The sequence below is a fragment of the Leucoraja erinacea genome, chromosome 25, assembly GCF_028641065.1.
Source record: "Leucoraja erinacea ecotype New England chromosome 25, Leri_hhj_1, whole genome shotgun sequence".
Lineage (NCBI taxonomy): Eukaryota > Metazoa > Chordata > Chondrichthyes > Rajiformes > Rajidae > Leucoraja > Leucoraja erinaceus.
The window spans coordinates 14,676,233-14,698,510 of record NC_073401.1 but is presented as its reverse complement, the minus strand read 5'-3'; the positions used below and the strand labels follow the sequence as shown (position 1 = coordinate 14,698,510).

The window sequence follows — 22,278 nt, the reverse complement described above, 5'->3', positions numbered from 1 at the left end:
CTTAGGCTGTGCTTGGAGTATAGCACGTAGTTCTGGTCACCCCATTACAGGCATGCTTTAGAGACTTTGGAGAGGGTGCAAAAGAGGGTTGCCAGAATGCTGCTTGGATTCGAAGGTATTAACTATAAGGAGATGTTGGACAGACCTGGATTGTTTTCATTGGAACGCCGGAGGTTAAAAGGTGACCTAATAGAAGTATATAAAATTAAGAGAGGCGTAGACAGGGTAGCCAGAATTTATTTCCCAGGGTGGAAAAATTAAAGACTACAGGGGTTAGCTTTAAGGTGAGAGGGGAAAAGTTTAATGGAAATGTGCAGGACAAGTTTTTTTTTAGAGAGTGGTGGGTGCCTGGAACACGCTGCCAGGTGAATAGTGGAGGCAGATACGATAGTGGCATTTAAGAGACTTTTAGATTAGCACATGGATATGCAGGGAATGGAGGGATGTGCTGGCAGATGAGATTCGTTTATTTAGGCACCATGTTCAGCATGGCATTGTAGGCCAAAGGGCCTGTTCATGTGCTCTACTGTTCTATGTTCTATGACCAATTAAGTAATAGTTCATTCACAATATAATAACTGAAACCTGAAAATATATTGCTTTAAAACATGTAATTTCACTATGCAACCTATAGTTACATTTGACAGAACTAAAGATGACAACACCTACAATGCATAAGTGTTTGCCTCAGTTATTCGATGTAAAATTCTAATCAATGTTAAAGCTGATGTATGAGAAGTAAATGATTCCTACCAACAGGTGCAAGTACTCCAGATTTTCCTCACCTTTAATATGATATTTTGCCCTGTTTTAAACTCCTTCATGGGGAGGACATGACTTCAGAATTAAGGGACAGAAGTTTAGGGGTAACATGAGGGGGAACTTCTTTACTCAGAGAGTGGTAGCGGTGTGGAATTAGCTTATAGTGGAAGTGGTGGAGGCAGGTTCATTGGTATCATTTAAAAATAAATTGGATAGGCATATGGATGAGAAGGGAATGGAGGGTTATGGTATGAGTGCAGGCAGGTGGGACTAAGGGAAAAAAGTTGTTCGGCACGGACATGTAGGGCCGAGATGGCATGTTTGCGTGCTGTAATTGTTATATGGTTCATGAGAAGAAGAAACTATCTACCAAATCAAATGGTATACATTTAAATCCTCCATTGCTTAATCTACAATACTGAAAGGATTATGCCAGGCTCTGTACTTAACAATGATAATTTGTCCTGGTACTACGTTCCTTAAAAAAGTAAAATTCTACTTTTATTGGAATACTTTAAAACAAGTGACAAATTAAAATGAAATATCTGTAATGTTAATTCAGCACACCATCTTGTGGAGCTCTATAATTCGAACTTTATACTCTAAAAGTTCCAAAACCAATTATTTGAAATTCTGGACTTGTTTGTCCAGATGTCTCCCATGTTCAAATTCTGCCCAACTTACCTTTTTAGATTGTTTAATACACTCTTCCCGTAGTAGTTCACAGTCTCGGATTTTGGTTTTCAAAAAGTCCTGTTTAGAAGCCGAATGCATCAAGCCTTTTGGATCCAAAGGGCCGATCACGTCATACCATATAGGGCTGCCATCTTTGTCATAGCCACACATTCCTCCAGCAAAGTATCGAGTCATCACCTGACAACAAAAAACCCACAGTCAACATTCTTCTCAATCATTTCATCAATTTTCCCTCACTTTCACTATTTTTTCAACCTGTCTTACACTCTCTCAGAATGGAGTAGTTTACCCTCATGAACCATTACATTGATAAGTAGGTCTACAGAAAATGTCATCTCAACTTCAGTAATTGTTTTAAAAAAAAGAGGATAACATTCTTTCCTTGTGAATTAACTTATTGTTGACATTCTCCAAAAGTGTGTTAAGCTAAAAATCCTTCAATAAGATTACAAAAGCATGTATAAATTAAGAAGCCCTTTCAAAGATCTAGCTAATTTTCCATTGAAGCGTTTCTCCCATATTGAACCTCTCGAATTTTTCATTTTCACTGTCCTGGTAAATTATGACAAAGTCAGTAATTTTCAGATACTGGTTCGTATCCAGATACTCTTGTTCAAAGGTCATAATAAAGATTTTATTCTCATTGTTTTCAAACACACTTATGTTCTTCTTACTTACTTCCTCACAAAATTAAAAAGTTAATGCCACTGAACATCCCTCAAAATTAATTGTATTCTGTTTCATTGCAAGACTGTATTCACTTTTCTGCACAGTAGTCAGATATTTGGTGATAACCTTTCCCTAAAAAAAATTACATAATCTAATCAGAGGTAAATGATGTCATGTATATAACCACAGTTCGAGGTTCACAAATCTGTCTAATCAGCTTTGAGTCAGTTCGAAAGTTCCATCTCCTTTCATGCACAATACGACTGTCTTACCTCAGGAGGTTCCCAGGTGGTAGTGAGTGTATCAACTTTCATCTGTTTTCTGAATTCTACATGCTAAAAATAAACATGAAAAATAAACATTACATTCAATGCAGCTTCACGTTAACCGGTTGAATACAACTATCAATTCGCGTAAAATTATGTAATTGAGACAGAAACTTAATGAGCACAATACAGCTTACTTTAGTAATGCCCTTGACAATAAAACAGGGTGTAGACGCCAAAGTGTTTATTGCTAAACACTGTAACCCTCGCTACCATTCCCACACTGACCTTTCTGTCCTGGGCCTTCTCCATTGTTCAAGTGAAGCCCAGCGCAAATTGGAGGAACAGCACCTCATATTTTGCTTGGGCAGCTTATGCCCCAGCAGTATGAATATTGACTTCCCTAACTTCAAGTAACCCTTGCTTTCCTTCTCTCTCCGTCCCTCCCCCTTCCCAGTTCTCTGACCCGTCCGACTGTTCTTGATTATATTTCAACTCTGTTTGCTTTGTTATTACCTTCTCCTAGCTAACAATGATCTAGCTAGGAGATAGATTTTCCTTGATCCACCCCCTCTAATGTCTCGTTCTCACACCTTACACTTTATCTCTGTATCTCCCCCTCCCCTCACTCTCAGTCTGAAGAAGGATCTCTACACGAAATGTCACCCATTCCTTCTCTCCAGAGACGTCACTCATTCCTGCTCTCCGGACTCTGCCTGTCCCAAGCATTCCGTGTCTTTCTTCAATTTAAACCAGCATCTGCAGTTCCTTCCTACACCAAGCCATGAGTATTACATGGGAAGTAAAATTCATACTCTGCAAGTGGCAGGTAAAAACCATCTTCAACAAAAAACTAACTGCCTTCTTTTGATGGACACAAAGTGCTGGAATAACTCAGTGGCATTTCAGGTTGGGATCTTTCTTCAGACCTGAAGAAAGGTCCCGACTCAAGACGTCACCTATTCATGTTCTGCAGGGTTTCTCCCTGACCCACTGAGTTACTTCAGCACTTTGTGTCCTTTTGTGTAAACCAGCATCTGCAGTTCTTTGTTTCTGCACCTCTTGATGTTCATCACGATAACTATTAGTATCAGTATCACACAAATACTTCAACTACAGGAGCAGTTCACAGTCTGGATCCATCACATGTAGTGACTCTCATCTTGACTGGTGTGAGTCATTCCACAAACTACAAGGTATAACGCAGGACCATTATGTAATATGCTCAATTTTCCTGGAATTTTCTCCAAAAGCTCAATACTTGCAGACATGACAAGGAAGCTTGCTTAATTGGGACCCCCCTTACTATCCCAACCATTCCTTCACCATCAGTGCACATGATTGCAACACAACCTCCTAGACAAACAACCTAGATCTAGACAAAGATCTCGTGTCTTTGTCATCAGCAAATTTGCAAAATTTACCTTTGTCATAAAGTCAATGAGTTGCACAGCACAGAAACAGGCTCTTCAGTCTATCATGTCTATGCCAACCTTTTTACCTATCTCCACCAATCTCTTATGCCCACATAATATCTGTAGGTTCTACTCCCTGTCTATTCAAGGACCTGTCTAAATGTCACTTAAACATTGTGATTTTAGCTGAATTCACCACGCTGCCTATTCCAGACATCAACTATTCTCTGGTTGTAAAATTAATTTCCCCTCAAATCGCCTTTAAAACTCCTTCTTCTCACCTTAAACTTGGGCCAAAATCATTAACCTGCTGTTTAAGTAATTTAAGGACAAGATTTGTATCCTATCATTATATGTGCAAAGTATGAGTACTGACAGTGGATTAAGTCATATATAGTAAAATTATCCACGGTTGCATCTTTCCCATTGGGGATTTACTAGCTAATACGTTTGCAGACCTGCTCTAGCGCTCTGTCTGTGTTTTAGTTGGTTAAATGATCGACTGAATGTTGTGATAAATTCAAGAGCCATGCTGATACTATTAAGTCGGGGATATGTCATCACATTTAACGACTACGCAACAGTTTTGATTTCAATTCAATTCAATGAACTTTATTTATCCGTTAGGAACTTCATTTGTGCAGAACATCAGTGCGTGTACAATTCACATACCCAGCAACACAACACAATATACCACACACATCACATACCAGCAGTCCAACAGTGGGCAGTAGGTAAAAACTTGCAAAGCACAATACATGAAGAATAGGCAATAAAAACATTAAAAGAATGTTAAAAATGTATATATAAATAAATGAATAAATAAATAGATCAACTATTCATGAGTCTAATGGATGCAGGCACGAAACTCGACATGGCTCTCTTAGTCCTGAATGTTAGTGACCTGTATCTCTGGCCTGAGGGTAGAAGACTGTATTGGCTGTGCAATAAGTGAGTGGTGTCTGAGGCTATTTGTGTTCCTTTTAGTTTAGTCCTTCTATTGTAAATACTGATCAGTGATTCCTGCTCCAGTCCGATTATTTTACTGCTCATTGATATGATTTTGTTTAGTGGGTTGCGATGGATGTTGGATAGTGACCCAAACCAGGCTGACATATTGACAGTTATTACTGATTCAATGAAACATTTGTAAAAAGCTGTCAGGGCTGACTGTTGAACCTGAAGTCTGTGGAGTTTCCTCAGGAAAAAGAGGCGCAGCTGACACTTAGAAAATATAGTTTTACTGTTTAGTTGGAAGGTGAGTTTATGATCAATTATTGTCCCAAGGTGTCTGTCTGTATGACTCGACCCTTTCTATTGGCTGGTTGTTGATTAACAGAGTGGGGGTGATGGAAGGACCTTTACGGAAGTCAACAACTTTGTTTGGAGGTATTGAGAACAAGGCAGTTCCGCCTACACCACTCTGCTAAAATGTCCATCTCAGAATAGAAGGGAAAAACATCAGCAGTACATGAATAGAAAGGAGAAACATCAGCAGTACATGTTTTAAGTTGTTCTTACCTTGCGAACCATATGCTCTGCTTTCTGAAGATTGAAACCTCTGGCTGTAAATACAAGAAGTTTGCAGTCACTTAATTTTGTTCTCAGATTAGAACATAATCCTTTCTCAAAATGTAAATGTTAAGCTTTAGTTTAGTGTCATAAAGTTATAGAGCTATACAGCATGGAAACAGGCCCTGAGGCCCAACTCACATATGCCGACCTATTGCTTAACCCAGCTAGACCTTCTTGTTTTGTTCGGCTCACATCCATCCAAGCCTTTATGTCTGAAAAGCAAATCTCAACCACCATCCTCTATCTCCTATCTTCAAGCCAATTTTGTCACCATTTGGCTGACTCGCCCTGGATCCAGTATATAAACCTTCCAGACCAGCCTCCCATGCAGTAGCTTGTCAATGGCCTTACTAAAGTCCATGTGCACAATGTCTGTTACACTGCCCTCTTCAATTATTTTGGTCACTCTTCAAAAGCCTCTTAGCAAATTGGTGAAACATGTTTACTCGTGCACAAAGCCATGTTGATTATTCCTAATCTATCCTTGCCTTTCCAAATGCACACAGATCCTGTCCCTTAGAATAATTTCCAATAAATACCCACTACTGGTGTGCAAGTCCCATGCTTTTCCTTACTGCCTTTCTTCACTAGAGGCACAACATTAGCCACTCTCCAGTCTTCAGGCACCTCAACCTGGGACGTAGACCATCAGGCCCTGGGGATTTATCAGCCGTCAGACCCATCAGTTTACCCAACACCATTTCTTGACTAATGTGAATTTCCTTCACTTCCTCCGTCACCCCTAGGTTGTCTGTTCCCTAGTACATCTGCGAGATTGTTTGTGTCTTGCTTAGTGAAGACAGAACCAAAGTATCTGTTCAACTCGTCTGCCATTTCCTTGTTCCCCCTAATAAATTCACCTGTTTCTGTCTTCAAGGGACCCACATTTGTCTTAACTAATTTTTTTCTCTTCACATACCTAAAGAAGCTTTTACTATCCTCCTTTATATTCTTGGCTAACTTACCTTCATACTTCATCTTTTCTCCCAGTATTGCCTTTGTAGTTACCTTCTGTTGATCCTTAAAAGTTGCCCAATACTCTGGCTTTCCGCTCATGTTTGCTATGTTATACGTCTTCTCTTTAATTTTTATACTGCCCTTGACTTCCCTTGTCAGCCATGGTCGCCTCTTACTCCCCTTAGAATCTTTCTTCCTCTATGGAATGAAATGATTCTGCTTCTGGTTTATTCCCAGAAACACCTGCCATTGCCTTTCCACTGTCATCCCTGGTAGGGTCCCTTTCCAGTCAACTTTGGCCAGCTCCTCCCTCATGCCAACATAGTCCACTTTGTTCAACTGCAACACTTCCAATGTTACCTTCTCCCTCTCAAATTGCAGATTAAAACTTATCAAGTTATGGTCACTACCTCCCGATGGCTCTTTTACCTTGAGTTCCCTTATCAAATCCAGTTCATTACACAACACTAAATCTAAAATTGCCTTCTCCCTGTTAGGCTCCAGGACAAGCTGCTCTAAGAATCCATCTCAAAGGCACTCTACAAACTCTCTTTCTTGGGGTCCAGTACCAACCTGATTTTTCCAGTCTACCTGCATGTTAAAATCTCCCATAACCACCGCAGCATTACCTTTGTTACATGCTAATTTTGACTCCTGATGCAACTTGCACCCGATCTCTAGGCTACTGTTTGGGGGCCTGATGATAACTCACATTAGGGTCTTTTTACCCATACAATTTCTCAGTTATATCCACAACATAAGAGACTAATAAAGTAAAAATGCCGTGTTTGTAATTTCATTCTAAAGTTGAATGGATGTTCAGAATAATGCATGAATTTGAAAATCAAGGAAGATACAACAAGGAAAACAATCTAATTTTTGCTTGGTATCTCTACTGACCCATGTAGTCAAGTTTATAGTGTATAAACACATATAACACATAGTGTATGAACACACCCCAGCAATCAAATCATTTATTAGGTGATTAGTCCATATATTAATGTTTGATAAAAGACTGGGGCACTTATGCATACACTAGCAACTCTTACCCATTCCAGGTTTGCACAAGAACAAACCTTGGCACAGATTACACTTTTCATCAAAATACACAAAGTGCTGGAGTAACTCAGCAGATCAGGCAGCATCTCTGGAGAACATGAATAGGTGACGTTTCGGGTTAAGACCCTTCTTCAGACACTTCGGATTGAGACCCTTATTCAGACATATTCTTCAAGGATGCTGCCTGACTCGCCGAGTTCATATCATAGGAACAGAAGCGGGCCATTCAGCCCATCAAGTCTACTCCACCATTCAATTATGGCTGATCTATCTTTCCCTCTCAACCCCATTATTCTGCTGTTTCCCCATAACCCTTGACACTCTTAGTAATCAAGCATCTATCAATCTCTGCCTTTAAAATACCTAATGACTTGACCTCCACAACCGTCTATGGCAATGAATTCCACTGAATCACCACCATCTAACTAAAGAAATTTCTCTTCATCTCCTTTCTAAAGGTACGTCTTTTTAATCTGAGACTATGCCCTCTATTTCAAGGGTCGGCGACCATGTTCTGCATAGGGGCCGGGACGCATGTCTGTGAGTGTATGGCTGGCCACATCTATCACGTGTGCACATGGATCCCGCCCCGGATGGCAGGCATCAAATCACGTGTTCACAGAAGTTAGACAAAAATGCTGGAGAAACTCAGCGGGTGAAGCAGCCTCATGCAACCCTTGCATGTCTCACCCGCTGAGTTTCTCCAGCATTTTTGTCTACCTTCGATTTTTCCAGCATCTGCAGTTCCTTCTTAAACATGTTCACAGAAGGTGCACGGCCGTGCGGTACAGCCAGAGCTCGCTGCTCAGGGCGTACGGCCGCTGCTCGGGGCACTCAGCCCTGCTCGCTGCGGCCCTCCCCCCTCGACTCCATTCAAGGATCCAAGCAGTCGTTCCAGGTTCACCTGCACCTCCTCCAACCTCATCTTTTGCATCCGCTGCTCTAGATATCAGCTGATCTACATCGGTGAGACCAAGTGTAGGCTTGGCGATCGTTTCGCCGAACACCTCCGCTTGGTCCGCATTAACCAACCTGACCTCCCTATGGCTCGGCACTTCAACTCCCCCTCCCATTACGAATCCGACCTTTCTGTCCTGGGCCTCCTCCATTCAGGGCCGGATTTAGATGAAGAGAGGCCCTAAGCTGTTCCACTTGTGAGGCCCCCTCCGCGTTGGTTTTCAGCGCTGGTGGCGAGGCAGCGACCGGACAGCCATGCGGCCAAATCTCCCACAATTCAAAGCGAGGGAGAAAGTGCCTCAGCCCTCTGGCTCCTCCTCTTCCTTTCTTCTTCCCGCCCCCCGCCCACCCTGCATCAGTCTGAAGAAGAGTTTTGGCCCGAAATGTTGCCTATTTCCTTTGCTCCATAGATGCTGCCGCACCCACTGAGTTTCTCCAGCATTTTTGTCTACCTACGGATTTTAGATGATCAGCCATGATCATATTGAATGGCGTTGCTGGCTCGAAGGGCCGAATGGCCTATTCCTGCACCTATTTTTCTATGTTTCAATGTTTCTAAGAGAGAGGACAATAGTCAATGTCTCACATCAATGATGTTGCAGCACCTGTGAAACAGTAACTATATCCCTCTTTCTCCACAAATGCTGGCTGACTCAGTGTATGCCCAGTGTTGATTTTATTTCAGTTTCACCATCTCAAGTTTTTGATTTTCTGCCGAAAGGGTCCTGATTTCCTACTACAACTTTGAGAGAGAGAATGGAATAAAAAGCAGGTTATGCCCTTGCTCCAGGCATTTTGCAGATAATCCACTGAAATTATAGCAAGAAATTTTCATACCTAAATAATTATTGTTTCACATGCCGCAGCAATTGATGTTCATTCCTAACCTCGGGCACTGTGTGTAGTTTGCACGTTCACACAATAAATAAATGGGTTCCTACCAGATGCTCCAATTTTCTCTCATATACCAAAGATGTGTTAGTTGATTAATCAGCTACTGCAAATGACCCATTAGTGTTGGCAAGTGGCAAGAGAATCAGAGCACTAATGGATATAGGAAAGAGCAACTTGTAAATGTGCAAGGAATTTGGGACTGCAATGAGATAAATGGAGTACTTTGCTGGAAATAGCATAGTCCTGAAAGTCTGTGTCATAATTAATTAAGAAAAGACCCATCTATGTGTGCCTACACAGTGAAAATAGAATTTGATCTCTGATTTACAATTTGGGCAGAAGGCTGGGAACAATTTATCTTACTAGGTTATATTGTGAATGTTTTGGCAAGAAACATAGGTCTGGGACAAAAAGCTACTTAGAACAGGACTAAGTGACGATATAGATAACTGTTTGCATTTAACGGGGACCTCAAATTAAAAATTGAAGTAATATATGTCAAGAAGTTCTAACGATAACAGCCAGGACTCTGTGGAAACAGAATGAATCCCCAATTTAGGTGAATATATTTCACATAAAGCCAAAATTTTAATTTCAAATGAGTAAAACTGAAAATAAAAATTTAAAAGTAAAATAACATGAATAAAACTTCAAAGCCAACTCACTGTGTACTATGGGGTCCACTTTTGTACATAGAATGCTATTTTTTATTTGGCTAAATGTGTTAAAAACTTTTATTCAGTGTAAGAATGAAGCAATAATAATAGTCATAATTGAAATGATATGCTTGATCATATTATTTCTGTAAAGTTAGGCAAACACGCACACGAGCATGAGATACTGGAACAATAAATAGAAATAAATAAAAATAAGATCATATGCATTTTCTATCCATAATTTATTTTGGGGTTGTAACCAATGCATGAAATTTCCCCCTATTAGATCTAGCCTATCCAATCTCGCCTTGTAACCAGAACCCTCCATTCCAGGCAACATCCTGGTGAATCACTTCTGTGTTTTTTGCTGATATACAGTATACATCCCACTTGCAGTGTAGCAACCACGACTGCACACAATACTTTGAGTGTGGCCTGACCAATGCCTTTCACAGTTGCAATGTGATATCTCAACTCTAGTGCTCAGTATCCTGGCTTATGAAAGCTAACTTGTTGAGTGCCTTCTTTATTGCCCAGTTTACCTGTGTCTCCATTTCATGGGGCTATGAACTTGCACCACAAAATCCTTCTGTGCATCAACTCTCCTAAGGTTCCTGCCATTTACTGCATATGGCCTGTTAGTATTTGATATGCCAAATTGTGTTGCAAACTGCATGGCTGCAAAAGATTCTCAACCTCTTACCATCTGACATCTGCTTACCAGAGATTCTTTCTGTCTCTCTTCCACATCTCCATCCTCTGAAATCTCTAATTATTTCAACTTCATGCTTCTCTCTATTGACCTCTGCTTCTTTTTCTTCTTTGATACTAAATGATTTGTAATTTGATATAATGAAGACCACCATGCTACTTAAAGCTTTTGAGGTGCAAGTTGCTAGTAATATTGTATGTATCTCTTAAATGCCATCCCGGGACCTTTCCAACTCTTTCCCATATCCTTTCACTTGCTATCCTACCCAACAATATCAATCCATTCCCAACAAAGAGGTTTTCGACCTGAAACATTAACTCTCTTTCTCCTTCCGACAAATTCTGCCTGACCCGCTGAATGTTTCTAGAAGTTTCTGTATTTATTTTAGATTTCAAGCATCTGCATTTATTTACTTTCATCAATCGATCCATCAGTTCCACCAATTGGTGAAAGAGCAATACCAATAGAAAGAAGAAATTATAAATTTTAGAGATTATTTGTAACCAGAGTGTGACATCTGCACTGGCTAGAAAATGAGTTTAATGCTTCCAATCAGAAGCCTCACAGCACTGATGAAAATAAACCCAACTAACCCAATCATATATCCCTTTAGGTGGGGAGGCCTATGCACAATATTCCATGGGCAGTTTACCAAGAGCTTATTTAATGTTAGCAATAAAGGTCAATATAGTATTTGCCTCTCAGCTGCTGACTATGCTGCACATTTTCTTATAATGATAATTTGAACAAAGATGGCCATATCCTTGTGAATATCCACACTTTTCAAACCCCCATCCTCTAAACAATACTCCATGTAGATGGCTTCACATTTTTCCACATTATTTTCAACCCTTGTTCTTCCACTTAGCCAGTAAATATCCCTTGCATCTTCTTCATAACCTGCAATGCCACTCAACTTTGCATTATTATCAAACCCAAATGTATGCACTCCCCCTTATCCATATCATTGACTTTGAACATGGAGGATGCCAGCATCAATCTCATTGCCAAAAAATGACCCTGCTATTTCTACACCTTTCCCCTGTCTGTTATCTGATTGTCCATTCTCAACAGTTTATTGTTCCAATCCATGTGCTCAAATTTTGATCCATAGCCGGATTGATCAAAGATGCCTTGAAATACCATTTGCAATACATCATTGCCCTTCATCTATTTTGTTGATTACAATCTCCATAAATCCTAAACAGTTTAGTCAAGCCCAATTCCCCTTTCATAAATCCATGTCAACTTTGCCCAATTATATTTTTATTTCAAACTGTTCCATTTATTGCCACATTTTCCTTTGCAGTTACACGTTGTTGGCCTGAGGAAAACAAATTATGTTCCAATCGCTCCTTCAAAACGTTTATTTTTTGATACATAGCATGGAAACAGGCCCTTTGGCCCACCAAATCCATGCCGACCATCAATCACTCAACCGCAGTAGCTCCACATTATCCCACTTTCCCTTCACATTAGGGGCAATTTGCAGAAGCCAATCCATGCACAAACCCGCACATCTTTGGAATATGGGAGGAAACCCTATCACCTGGAGTAAACCCACACAGTCAGAGGGAGAATGTGCAAACTCCACGCAGACAGCACCCAAGGTCAGGATTGAACCCGGGTCTCTAGCGCTGTGAGGCAGCAGCTCTACCAGCTACATCACTGCAATGCCATCTTCGGAAAAGATGCAATGGCAATATAATTAATCTTCAAAGTAAAAGTTCATATTCCAATAACATTGCTTGTATTCATGAGTTCACACAGCTCGAATAGTTAGGAAGGCTTTACCAACTGAATTAATTACTAGAACCTCAGCAGCTAATGAAAAATCTAGATTCCACACATATATTGATGTGACTTGCAAAAATCACAACGAACTGACAGAAATGCAAACAAGCAGATTTTCTACCATTGTACCGCAAAGTGTCCAGTACACCCACACAAATGACCCAGTAACTTCCATATACAATAATTTCAAAAGAATTTTCTGTACAGTCCACAATGATAACAAAACCTCACAGTAAAATAAATTGGTTGTCAGGTTATCATTCTCTAAAGTTGCCAAACCAATAATAAAAATATTTAAGTAGGTTTGCTTAAAATTGAGGAACATAATGGGATAAATTATGATGATGACACGTGAAATGTTTTTAGAGATTACAGAACAAAGTGTGTGAAGTGCCTGGAACCTGAGAGAGCAAATTGAGTTTAACAACTGCTCTGCCAGCACTTTAGGTCCTTTTTTGCACTCCAATTGTGTGGTTACAGATCCATATTAACTCTGAACTGAGTATTACTGAGTATTAGTTCACCCAATACCAACAATAGCAAGTGAAGAAGAGTCTCACAATTTAGCTTGGGACCTCGGTCTGATCTTTTAAATTTGTGGAGTACTGTGCATTTTGGTGAAAACTAAATCCGTGAGCAAAGCACTGGAAGGTAAGATGGGGAGAAACAACACAATTGATGTTAAAGTAGGTACCTCTAAGCCATCGCAGCAGGTAGTGGTCATCCTGGACAGGAAGATTTGGCAAAATATCTTGAATATTCTCTTGGAACTGTGAACAGAAAAAAAGATATAATCACAATAACATCACACACGCAATTTAAAATGATAGTACTAACTGGAAATATGTGGAACCTAGAAGTGCAGAATAAGCTCTAATAATGCTTTGAAAGCACTTTGCCCTGCCTTATAGTCAGTTCTTTTAAACCACAAGCATCTAAGAATCCCTGAGGGATTCATGAAATGCTTCACAGCCATGCCAAAGGGTTCAGTGTAGCAGCACACCCACTTCTGTTTGACAAGCAACACAAATATTTGCAAAAACAAATACTGCTCTTCATAGCTGAGAAATACTGAATTTACCCTAAACAGATGATATCCGAATATATATATGCTGTTATAAAACATCAAATGACACATAAAACATACATATGAATGTATATTTTTGACTATTTAAAGTATTATTTTTAAGTAATACATTTGTGGAGGCTTGAATGCAAATTCATTGCATTAAGCATGGGCTAATTTGTTGCAGTGAAAGTTCACTGAAGATAAGGGAGTGCAGATTTCTGAGATTAAAGTCCAAATTGTTCACTATACATGCAAATGTAATTACAAATGAGATTTTTTGAAAGCTAGAAGGTTTTCAGAAGAGTTGTTATGTCCATGGAAGGCATTTCAAAGCGTACATGTTGTCATTTAGTTTGATGAATAATTAGTTCCATTGAACAAAATCACATGCTGAATGTCCTATGCTAAAAACAGATAAAGTAATAGGAGGTCAAGAAGTATTTATGGAAAGAAAAATCAGTTAACTTTTCAAGTCAATGATCTTCTGTTCGAGCATGCAAAATTGATCACGGGTGGACATCAATGTTATTGCAAATAGTTACCAATGACAACAATAAGTTAAGTTATTATGAAGCTATAACTGTTGATGAACTACACCTTTACCTCCAGTTAATAATTGAAACATACATCATGGAAACAGCCCTTCACCCCACCAAGTCCACGCTGACCATCAATCACCCGTTCACACTAGTTCTACATTATCCCACTTTCTCATCCACTCCCTGCACACTCGGGGCAATTTACAGAGGATAATTACTCAACAAACCTGTATGTCTTTGGATGTGGGAAGAAACAGGAGCACTCGGAGGAAACCCACATTGTCACAGGAAGAATGCGCAAACTCCCCACAAACATCATCTGAGTTCAGGTTTGAACCTAGGTCTCTGGCGCTGTGAGGCAGCAGCTCCACCAGCTGCGTCACTGTGCCATCTAGGATAAAGATAATCCAGATACTTCTGGGTGATCGAAATATCTTCTCTATATCTGATATTTCATTTTCTTTTTACTTGCATTGTTCATGTCAAGGAAAGACTGTAATAATTGGCGGTGCATGGAAAGGTAGTACCGCACAGATGCAGTTAGTATGCTTCTGGAAGTCTGAGCTGAATAATGTCTTTAGAAAAGTGCAGGGTGAAGTGTACTGAGTATATAATGCAATGCCAGTGCTGGGAATTGCCACAAAAACAAAAATGTTTCATTCCCAACTATCATTCCTAAACTAGATCAGGTTGCAGAGTGCAAATTGGCTATTCTCTACATTATAGCAAGGACTTACTGTATTTAACAGGCTGCACAGTGGCACAGCTGGTAGAGCAAGCTGCATTGCAGGTTTAGTGACCTAGGTTTGATTCTGACCTTGGTTACTGTGTGTGGGATTTGCAAGTTCTCCCTGTGACTGCGTGGGTTTCAACCGAGTGCTCATTTGTTCTCTCACATTCCGCTCACATCCCAAAAGGTTTGTAAGTTATTTGACCTCTGTAAATTGCCCCTAATGTGTAGAACTAGTGTGTGAAAGAGTGATCGATGGTTGGTGTAGACTCAGTGTTTCCATGCTGTATTTCGAAAATAAACAAAACTCATTTCATTTTCTCTTTCTTAGTGAATGCCCAAGAGATAGGCTCATCAGTAAGCATCTTTATAGTTGTAATGCACAGTAGTAAAGATTTTAGTAATGATTTGGCCCAAAAGTACAAAAAGCCAGCACTAAGCCAGCATTTAAATATAGTGCCAAAGAAGCTATTTTAAAACTCAGCCCCCAGAAACAAATCCCATCAATGATTATGTGAATAATCATTACACTTTTTTTGTAATTCACTGTACATATTATAAACTAATCAATTGCAATATTTTTAAAGAAAAGCTGAAAAATGTGTCTGCAATTATTCCCTTTATCCGGTATCTGTACACTGTGGAATGCTCAATCGTATAGCATTTCCGCAGACTGGATAGCACGCAACCAAAAAAGCTTTTCACTGTACCTCAATACACGTGGCAATAAACTAAACTAAACATCCACAACAATGGCTATTGGCTGGTCTACTCTATGATGGTGGCAACATAAAACTCCCAAATTCACAATTTAGATTTTACTGGAGAAATTATAGTGAGGGAGAGTGTAGAATGAAATTCCTACTTTTCTGCCAGGGGTAACAAGGGAGTCGAGCAGTGTCCCAGGAAATTCTAGTAGTGTAGGTACTGGTCTAGATCACTTGGAAAGATCTAAATCTTGGAAAGAGCAGTGGGTCTTCTTCATAGGCAATTCATCGATTTCAATAGGAAATTAAGTGGCTGCTAAGACTTGTGTTGGAACTGCAGGCTCACAGCTTGGAATTGATGGGTTTTTTGGGATGTTCCAACCTTCCTCCACTGTTTGTGCATGTTTGTTCTATATGCTCCTGTTGTAATAATTCTATGTGCTCAGTATCTTCCCAGATGTTCCATCTCTGTTTTAGGTAGTTATGCAAAGGGATGAAAGGATTTTATAATTTGTTGTCCTGTGGATTTTGGGAGCATCAGAGGGGTTACTTCTTTTTATCCTCCAGGTAATCTCTAGTTGTGATGGAGTTTGAAATAGAATGCTTATTTTGGAAATCTGGTGTCATGTATGCGACTGGTGTAGTTCACCAACTGAAAATGATGATGGTCCCAAAGCTGACCTGGGAGAGGATGCTGATTTGGTCCCCCTAATTTGCCAATAGAATTTCAGGAGGAATGGACGGGCGGCGTTTTCGGGTCGGGACTCTTCTTCAGGCCATGAGAAGTGCCCCGACCTGAAATGCCACCTATCCGCGTCCTCAAAAGATGCTGCCTGATCTGCTGAGTTACTTCAGCACTTTGTGTTCTATGCAAGATTCCAGCACCTGGTGGCAACATTCCAGCATTTTGTGAGTACCAAAATTCGTAAGATTCTGCACAGACAACATAGGCGATGCTTCTACAATATGTTAAAGTTCCTACTGTATATAGACTATGTCTCCAAAGCATTCAATAGACCATGGGGCTTGGTTCTTGGTTATAGATTTTGATCTATGAAAGCTTATTTGGCCAAATCCTTTTCAATCTGCAGGTAATAGTAAATTTGACCATCAGTTGAAAGGCCTAACTAATAGGCGACTCCAATACATGGAAGGTATTCTGTGTTTTCCAGTGTCTCACCAAATAATGAGATTGCTGGATGACAATTTTGTGTGGTGGAGGTAGATTGCTGAGAACACCTGCCACCTGAATGTTTTGTACAAGGTCCATGTTTTTATCCTCTTCAATGAAGGAGCTCATAATATCTTAGAACTCAAACAATATCTCTGAATTCTAAACCAATGAGTGGACTTGAGATGATTTGGGTTATGAGGTCCATAGGGAGAGAGAGAGAGAGAAATAATAGCAATTATGGAGATGTGGTGCAGTAGGTCTCGTGGACAGAATCCTAGTTGCAACTCAGGAGGAACTCCTTGGCTGCTGGGAGATGTTTGAGGAGGATCCTTGCAATAACTTTTCAGGTGGCAGATAACAGAAAGACTGCTAACTGCAGAATCAAACTTGCTTCCTTTCTTTATGATATCCTGGTTCTCCAAGACCACCAACATCCGCACCTCTTTTCAGATGTGGGAGGTTACATCATGAATTCATCAGAATTCAGAACAAAGGGGATGGCGTCCAACCCAGGCGACTATTTGTCTACTAGCCACAGAAGTAGACCTGCAAATCACATATTACAATCGCTCCACACTTTTGAATCTCGCCGATGTAGAGAAGTTGACACCTAGAACAGCGGATGCAGTAGATGAGGTTGGAGGAGCTGCTGGAACCTCTGCCTCACCTGAAAAGTCTGATTGGGTCGTTGGATGGAATTGAGGGGGGGAGGTATTGGGACAAGTGTTGCATTTCCTGCGGTTGCAGGGGGATGTACCCGGGGAGGGGATGGTTTGGGTGGGAAGGGACGAATTGACCAGCGAATTACAGAGGGAATGGTCTGCGGAAAGCAGAAAGGGAGGAGATGGGAAGATGTGGCCAGTTGTGGGATCCCGTTGGAGGTGGCGAAAATGTCAGAGGATTATATGTTGTATGCGACGGCTGATGGGGTGGAAGGTGAAAGCAAGAGGGACTCTGTCCTTGTTACAAATAGGGGGAGGGGGAGTAAGAGCGGAGCTGCGTGATATCGAGGAGACCCTGGTGGGAGCCTCATCTATAATGGAAGAGGGGAATCCCCGTTCCCCAAAGGAATGAGGACATCTCCAATGCCCTAGTATGGAACACATCATCCTGGGCGCAGATGCGACGTAGACGGAGGAATTGGGAGTAGGGGATAGAGTCCTTACAGCAAGCAGGGTGGGAAGAAGTATTCAAAGGTTTTTATTAGTCACATTCACATACACCAAGGTGTAATGAAGTGAAATGCTTTTTGCCATTTTGCAGTACACAAAAGAATACAGACATAACACCAATGAGAGTCTTAAACACAAAGAACATCCCCCCACAATGGCTCCGACCATGAGGGAAGGCACAAAGTCCAGTCCCCAACCCCAGTTCACCCATAGTCGGGCCTATTGAGGCCTCCACAGTTGCCTCTACGGAGGCCCGATGTTCCTGGCCGTTCTCGCCGGGTGGTGGTGCTCCGGCGTTGGGAGAGTCCTCACAGTGGCATGGGAACCCTGGAACGGCCGCCTCCGTACTGGAGGCCGCGGCTTCTGAAGCCGACAAGGCCGCGCCGGATGGAGCTCCACAACTGCCGATCTCGTCGCGAGATCCCAGGCTCCCGGTGTAAAGTTCGGTGCCGCCGCCCGCAGCTGGCCACTCCACAGTCCCGCAGCTCCGCGATGTTGTTCCCGGCGGTCTCAGCTCACCGGAGCTCCAGCGCGGTGACCCAGGCAAGGCATCGCCCGCTCCACGATAGCGCTCCAGCGTGTGCCGCCGCCGAAGCCGAGGTTCTGGCGGTCCGCGACAGGAAATGCCGCTCCAGGCCTGCTGGTAGGCCGCGAGGACGGGTCGAAGCTGCAGCCCGGAGAAAAGCTGCCTCTCCGACCAGGTAAGGACCCTAAAAGGCAGTTTCCCCCTTTCAAGATAGCCAAGATAGTCAAGATAGCTATGGGAGTCCGTGGGTTTGCAGTAGATATCGGTCAGTAGTCTGTTGCCTACGATGGAGATGATGAGATCTAGAAATGGTAGGGGGATGTCGAAAATGGTCCAGGTGAATTTGAGTGCCGGATGGGAATTAGTGGTGAAGTGGATGAAGTCAGTGACTTCTGCATGGGTGCAGGAGGTAGCACCAATGCAGTCATCAATGTAGCGGAGGTAGAGATCGGGGATAGGGCCAGTGTACGCCTGGAACAGGGATTGTTCGACATACCCCACAAAAAGGCAGGCATAGCTAGGGCGCCTTTGATTTGGAGAAAATGGGAGGAGTCAAAGGAGAAGTTGTTGAGGGTAAAGACTGCTCAAAGATCTTTGGTAAAGACCAGCTCTGCTAGGGGAGGATGAACCTACTTGTTCAGCAGGTTTTGGTGGTTCAATGCAAGTGACTCTACTGTTACAAAAGGTTCCAGAAAATTATTATGTATTTTAGCTACTGTGTCATTTTCCTTCAAGATTCCCCACATCCATTGAAATGCTAACCACTTCTCTCTCCACACATACTGTCCGACACCCTGATTATTTCCAGTATTTTTCTGTTTTTATTCTTGATTCTCTACGAGGTCCCACACTAATTCCTGTAACAATGTGATGTTGATTAATGAACAGATTTCTTCATTTCTAATTACTGCAGTATAAAATTGTTTAGTTTAGAGATACAGCATGGAAACTGTTCCTAGGACCCACCGAGTCCACGCCAACCATCGATCACCCATTCACACCAGTTCTATGTTATCCCACTATCTTATCCACTCACTGCACACTTGGAGCATTTTTTTTAAGGGCAATTAATCTACAAACCCGCACGTCCTTGGGATGTGGGAGGAAACCCGAACATTTGGAGGAACCAAACGTGCACAGGGAGAACATACAAACGCCATACAGACAGCACCCGTGGTGACACCTCACGTTTACAACCAAACGCCTTCTGAGGAATGTTATGTTAAATCACAATCATTATGCAGCATTACATAAGAAACGGGTGACACAGTAGCGCAGCGGTAAAGCTGCTGCCTCACAGCGCAAGAGACCATGACCTCGGGAGCTGTCCGTGCAGAGTTTGTACATTCCCTCTGTGCCCGCGTGGGTTTTTTTTCCGGGTGCTACGGTTTCCTGCCATTTTCCAAAAGACATGTAGCTTTGTAGGTTAATTGCCTTCTGTAACATTGTTATTCTGTAACAGTGTGGAGTCTGCGAAAGTGGGATAACGCCGAACTACTGTGAACGAGTGATTACTGGTCTGTATGGAATCGGTTGCCCGAAGGGGCTGTTTTCACGCTGTAGACTCTAGACAATAAATCCCTAAAACAACGACAACGTAATTAGGTTGCGCCACATATGAAAGACGAAGGTTAGCATTGATCTCTGCACCTTGTTGATTGCCAGTCACCCCGACACTCCTCCCCCAGAAAAATTGCACTACTACTAATGTTGTACATATATATATTACTGCTCATTATTATATGTTCGCTCTTCTGGGTGAGATGCTAACTGCATTTAGTTGTCTCTGTACTGTACACTGCACAATGACAATAAAGATTGAATCTGAATCTGAATCTGATCCAGTCATTCCCAAACCTGATTTCGGTTTAAATCTCAGTAAAACAGTAACTCGGTGGGTCAGACAGCACCTCTGCAGAACATGCATAGGTGACATTTCTGGTCGGGACCCTTCACATCTCAGCACTAGGATAGCGACGCCACCTCAGATGTTATCAAGAGCAGTGTGTGGAAAAACGAAATCTCATTTTATGACCCGGGGTAACCTGTAATAACTTTCGTCCTTGCCGTTTGCACACAGCATTCTTCCACCTTTCAACCCGGTTTAGGAAACTGCTTTTGATTGGTATTGAATTAGCTGGTGTGGTGTATAACTCTCTAAAACCAATGTGTACATTCAATCGCAGACGCTGTGCACCGGTATCCTCGGTTGCTATCCGCTATTACAAGGCCTGCAGACCGCAGTCGGTTTACATATTTCTAGTTTTTCAATTAAGTCATGACAAAATAAGCCGTTCCTCGCCTACCCATGTGTCGGAGGATCTACCTGGGATATATACGAGATAAAAAACGCACGTTGGCTTGATTTGCCCACTGACTCGCAGTACTTCACCCGCTTACCTTGGCGAGTGCTTCCGCCTGCTTGGGACTAAGGTCGCCGACTCTACCGCTCATTGCAGCTTCCGCGGTTCAACTGACAACTCGCTTCTGGTGAAATGTTGCTACGCTTCGCCTCACCCTTGACGCATCGCGCCGCCTCTCCGGTTCTCTCCTCCCTCTGCTGGCCTGACACTGATGTGTATATACACGGCAAACGTCATGCTGGCTTTCTCAGAAAAACAGAAAACTGTTCCAAAACACAAACAGTGTCATCCACTGTAACCGAGGTTGCAAGCTGCAATTATATTATCCAGAGAAGAAATGCCTCACGGTCTCAAAACAAAATGAACAGAAACAAAGTTCAGATTCGGTAGAAGAGAACGATAGTAGAAGATAAATGCATAGGTAGAGAGAAAAGCTGCTGATATTAAGAATTAAAGGTGTTCAATTGTCGTATGTACAAACAATGCAACAATTCCAACTTTCTTCAACCCTAAACAAAGGGCCCCGACCCGAAATGTCACCTATCCATGTTCTCCAGAAATGCTGCCTAACCCGTTGAGGTACTCCAGCACTTTGTGTCATTTTATGTACACCAGCATCTGTAGTTCCTTATTAAAATATAATGTAATTAGCTTGAAGTCGGCAGCAATGTCGGCGACGCCCACTTTGCTATGAGAGCGTGTGCAATGAATTGCAATTACCCAATAAGGGAAGAACGAAGTTATTGTCTTTGTACCATAACATAAACATTGTCTCCTTGAAATACAATAATTTCTCCCTCCACAACGCCAACACATTTCACTTCACTTACATACACCCTATTATTGAAAATATTTTCCTCCTCCAAACTTGACTATTTCACCCATGGAACACAAAGTGCTGGAGTAACTCAGGAGGACAGGAACAGACGAGGTGTTGAGTCGAGACCCTTCTTCGGATTGATTGTAGTATGGGGGACTATTTCAATGCTCTACCCGCCGGCTTCTCACTCTTCATGCTCTGTATACTTATGGCAATCCAAAATTCAACACTGTTCGTACGTCACTCTTCATCCACTATCACAGTGCTTTGCTTCTGTTGCCTTATTTCCCTTCATCTTGACATTGGGATTAAAGTCTTAAATCACCCAAGTTACATTAAAAAATTTCACTCTGCAAACTTGTCTTTTAGACCAAAGTTGAAGGGAGACCTGATAATAACATTACAAGAGGTTTTATCGGGGTAGAAATGTCAAAGACTAGAAAGCACAGCTTTAAGGTAGGATAAAGAGGGACAAAGTTTAAGGGAGATGAATGGGTACTTTTTTTTTATACACCGAGGGTGGTGCATGCCTGAAATGCAATGGTCAGGGTGATGTGAAGGCAGATATGATAGTGGTATTTAAGAGGCTTTGGATAAGCACATGGATATGCATGGATATGGATTATGTGCAGGCAGAGATTAGGTTAACATGGCATCATGTTTGGTGTGGACATTGTGGCCCAAAGGGCCTATTCCTGTGCTGTATAAAAGGTCCCGCCGTCTGCCCATTCCCTCCACAGAGAAAGTCACACCGCACAGAAATAGG

The 22,278-nt window shown here is 41.8% G+C and overlaps 1 protein-coding gene across 3 annotated transcripts in view; it reads right to left on the bottom strand.

The window, feature by feature from the left end:
* The window catches only part of sec14l8 (SEC14-like lipid binding 8), a 46,941-nt gene extending 25,688 nt beyond the window's left edge, over positions 1–21,253 (bottom strand). For all 3 annotated transcript variants that reach the window (XM_055655834.1, XM_055655835.1, XM_055655837.1), the window contains exons 1-5: positions 20,730–21,253; positions 13,107–13,182; positions 5,330–5,373; positions 2,400–2,462; positions 1,447–1,635 (exon numbers count right to left, since the gene is read on the bottom strand). In XM_055655834.1, coding sequence (XP_055511809.1) covers positions 1,447–1,635; positions 2,400–2,462; positions 5,330–5,373; positions 13,107–13,182; positions 20,730–20,783 — 426 coding nt within the window. In that variant the 5' untranslated portion in view covers positions 20,784–21,253. The remainder of the gene's footprint in view (positions 1–1,446; positions 1,636–2,399; positions 2,463–5,329; positions 5,374–13,106; positions 13,183–20,729) is intronic.
* Positions 21,254–22,278: the final 1,025 nt, after the last annotated feature.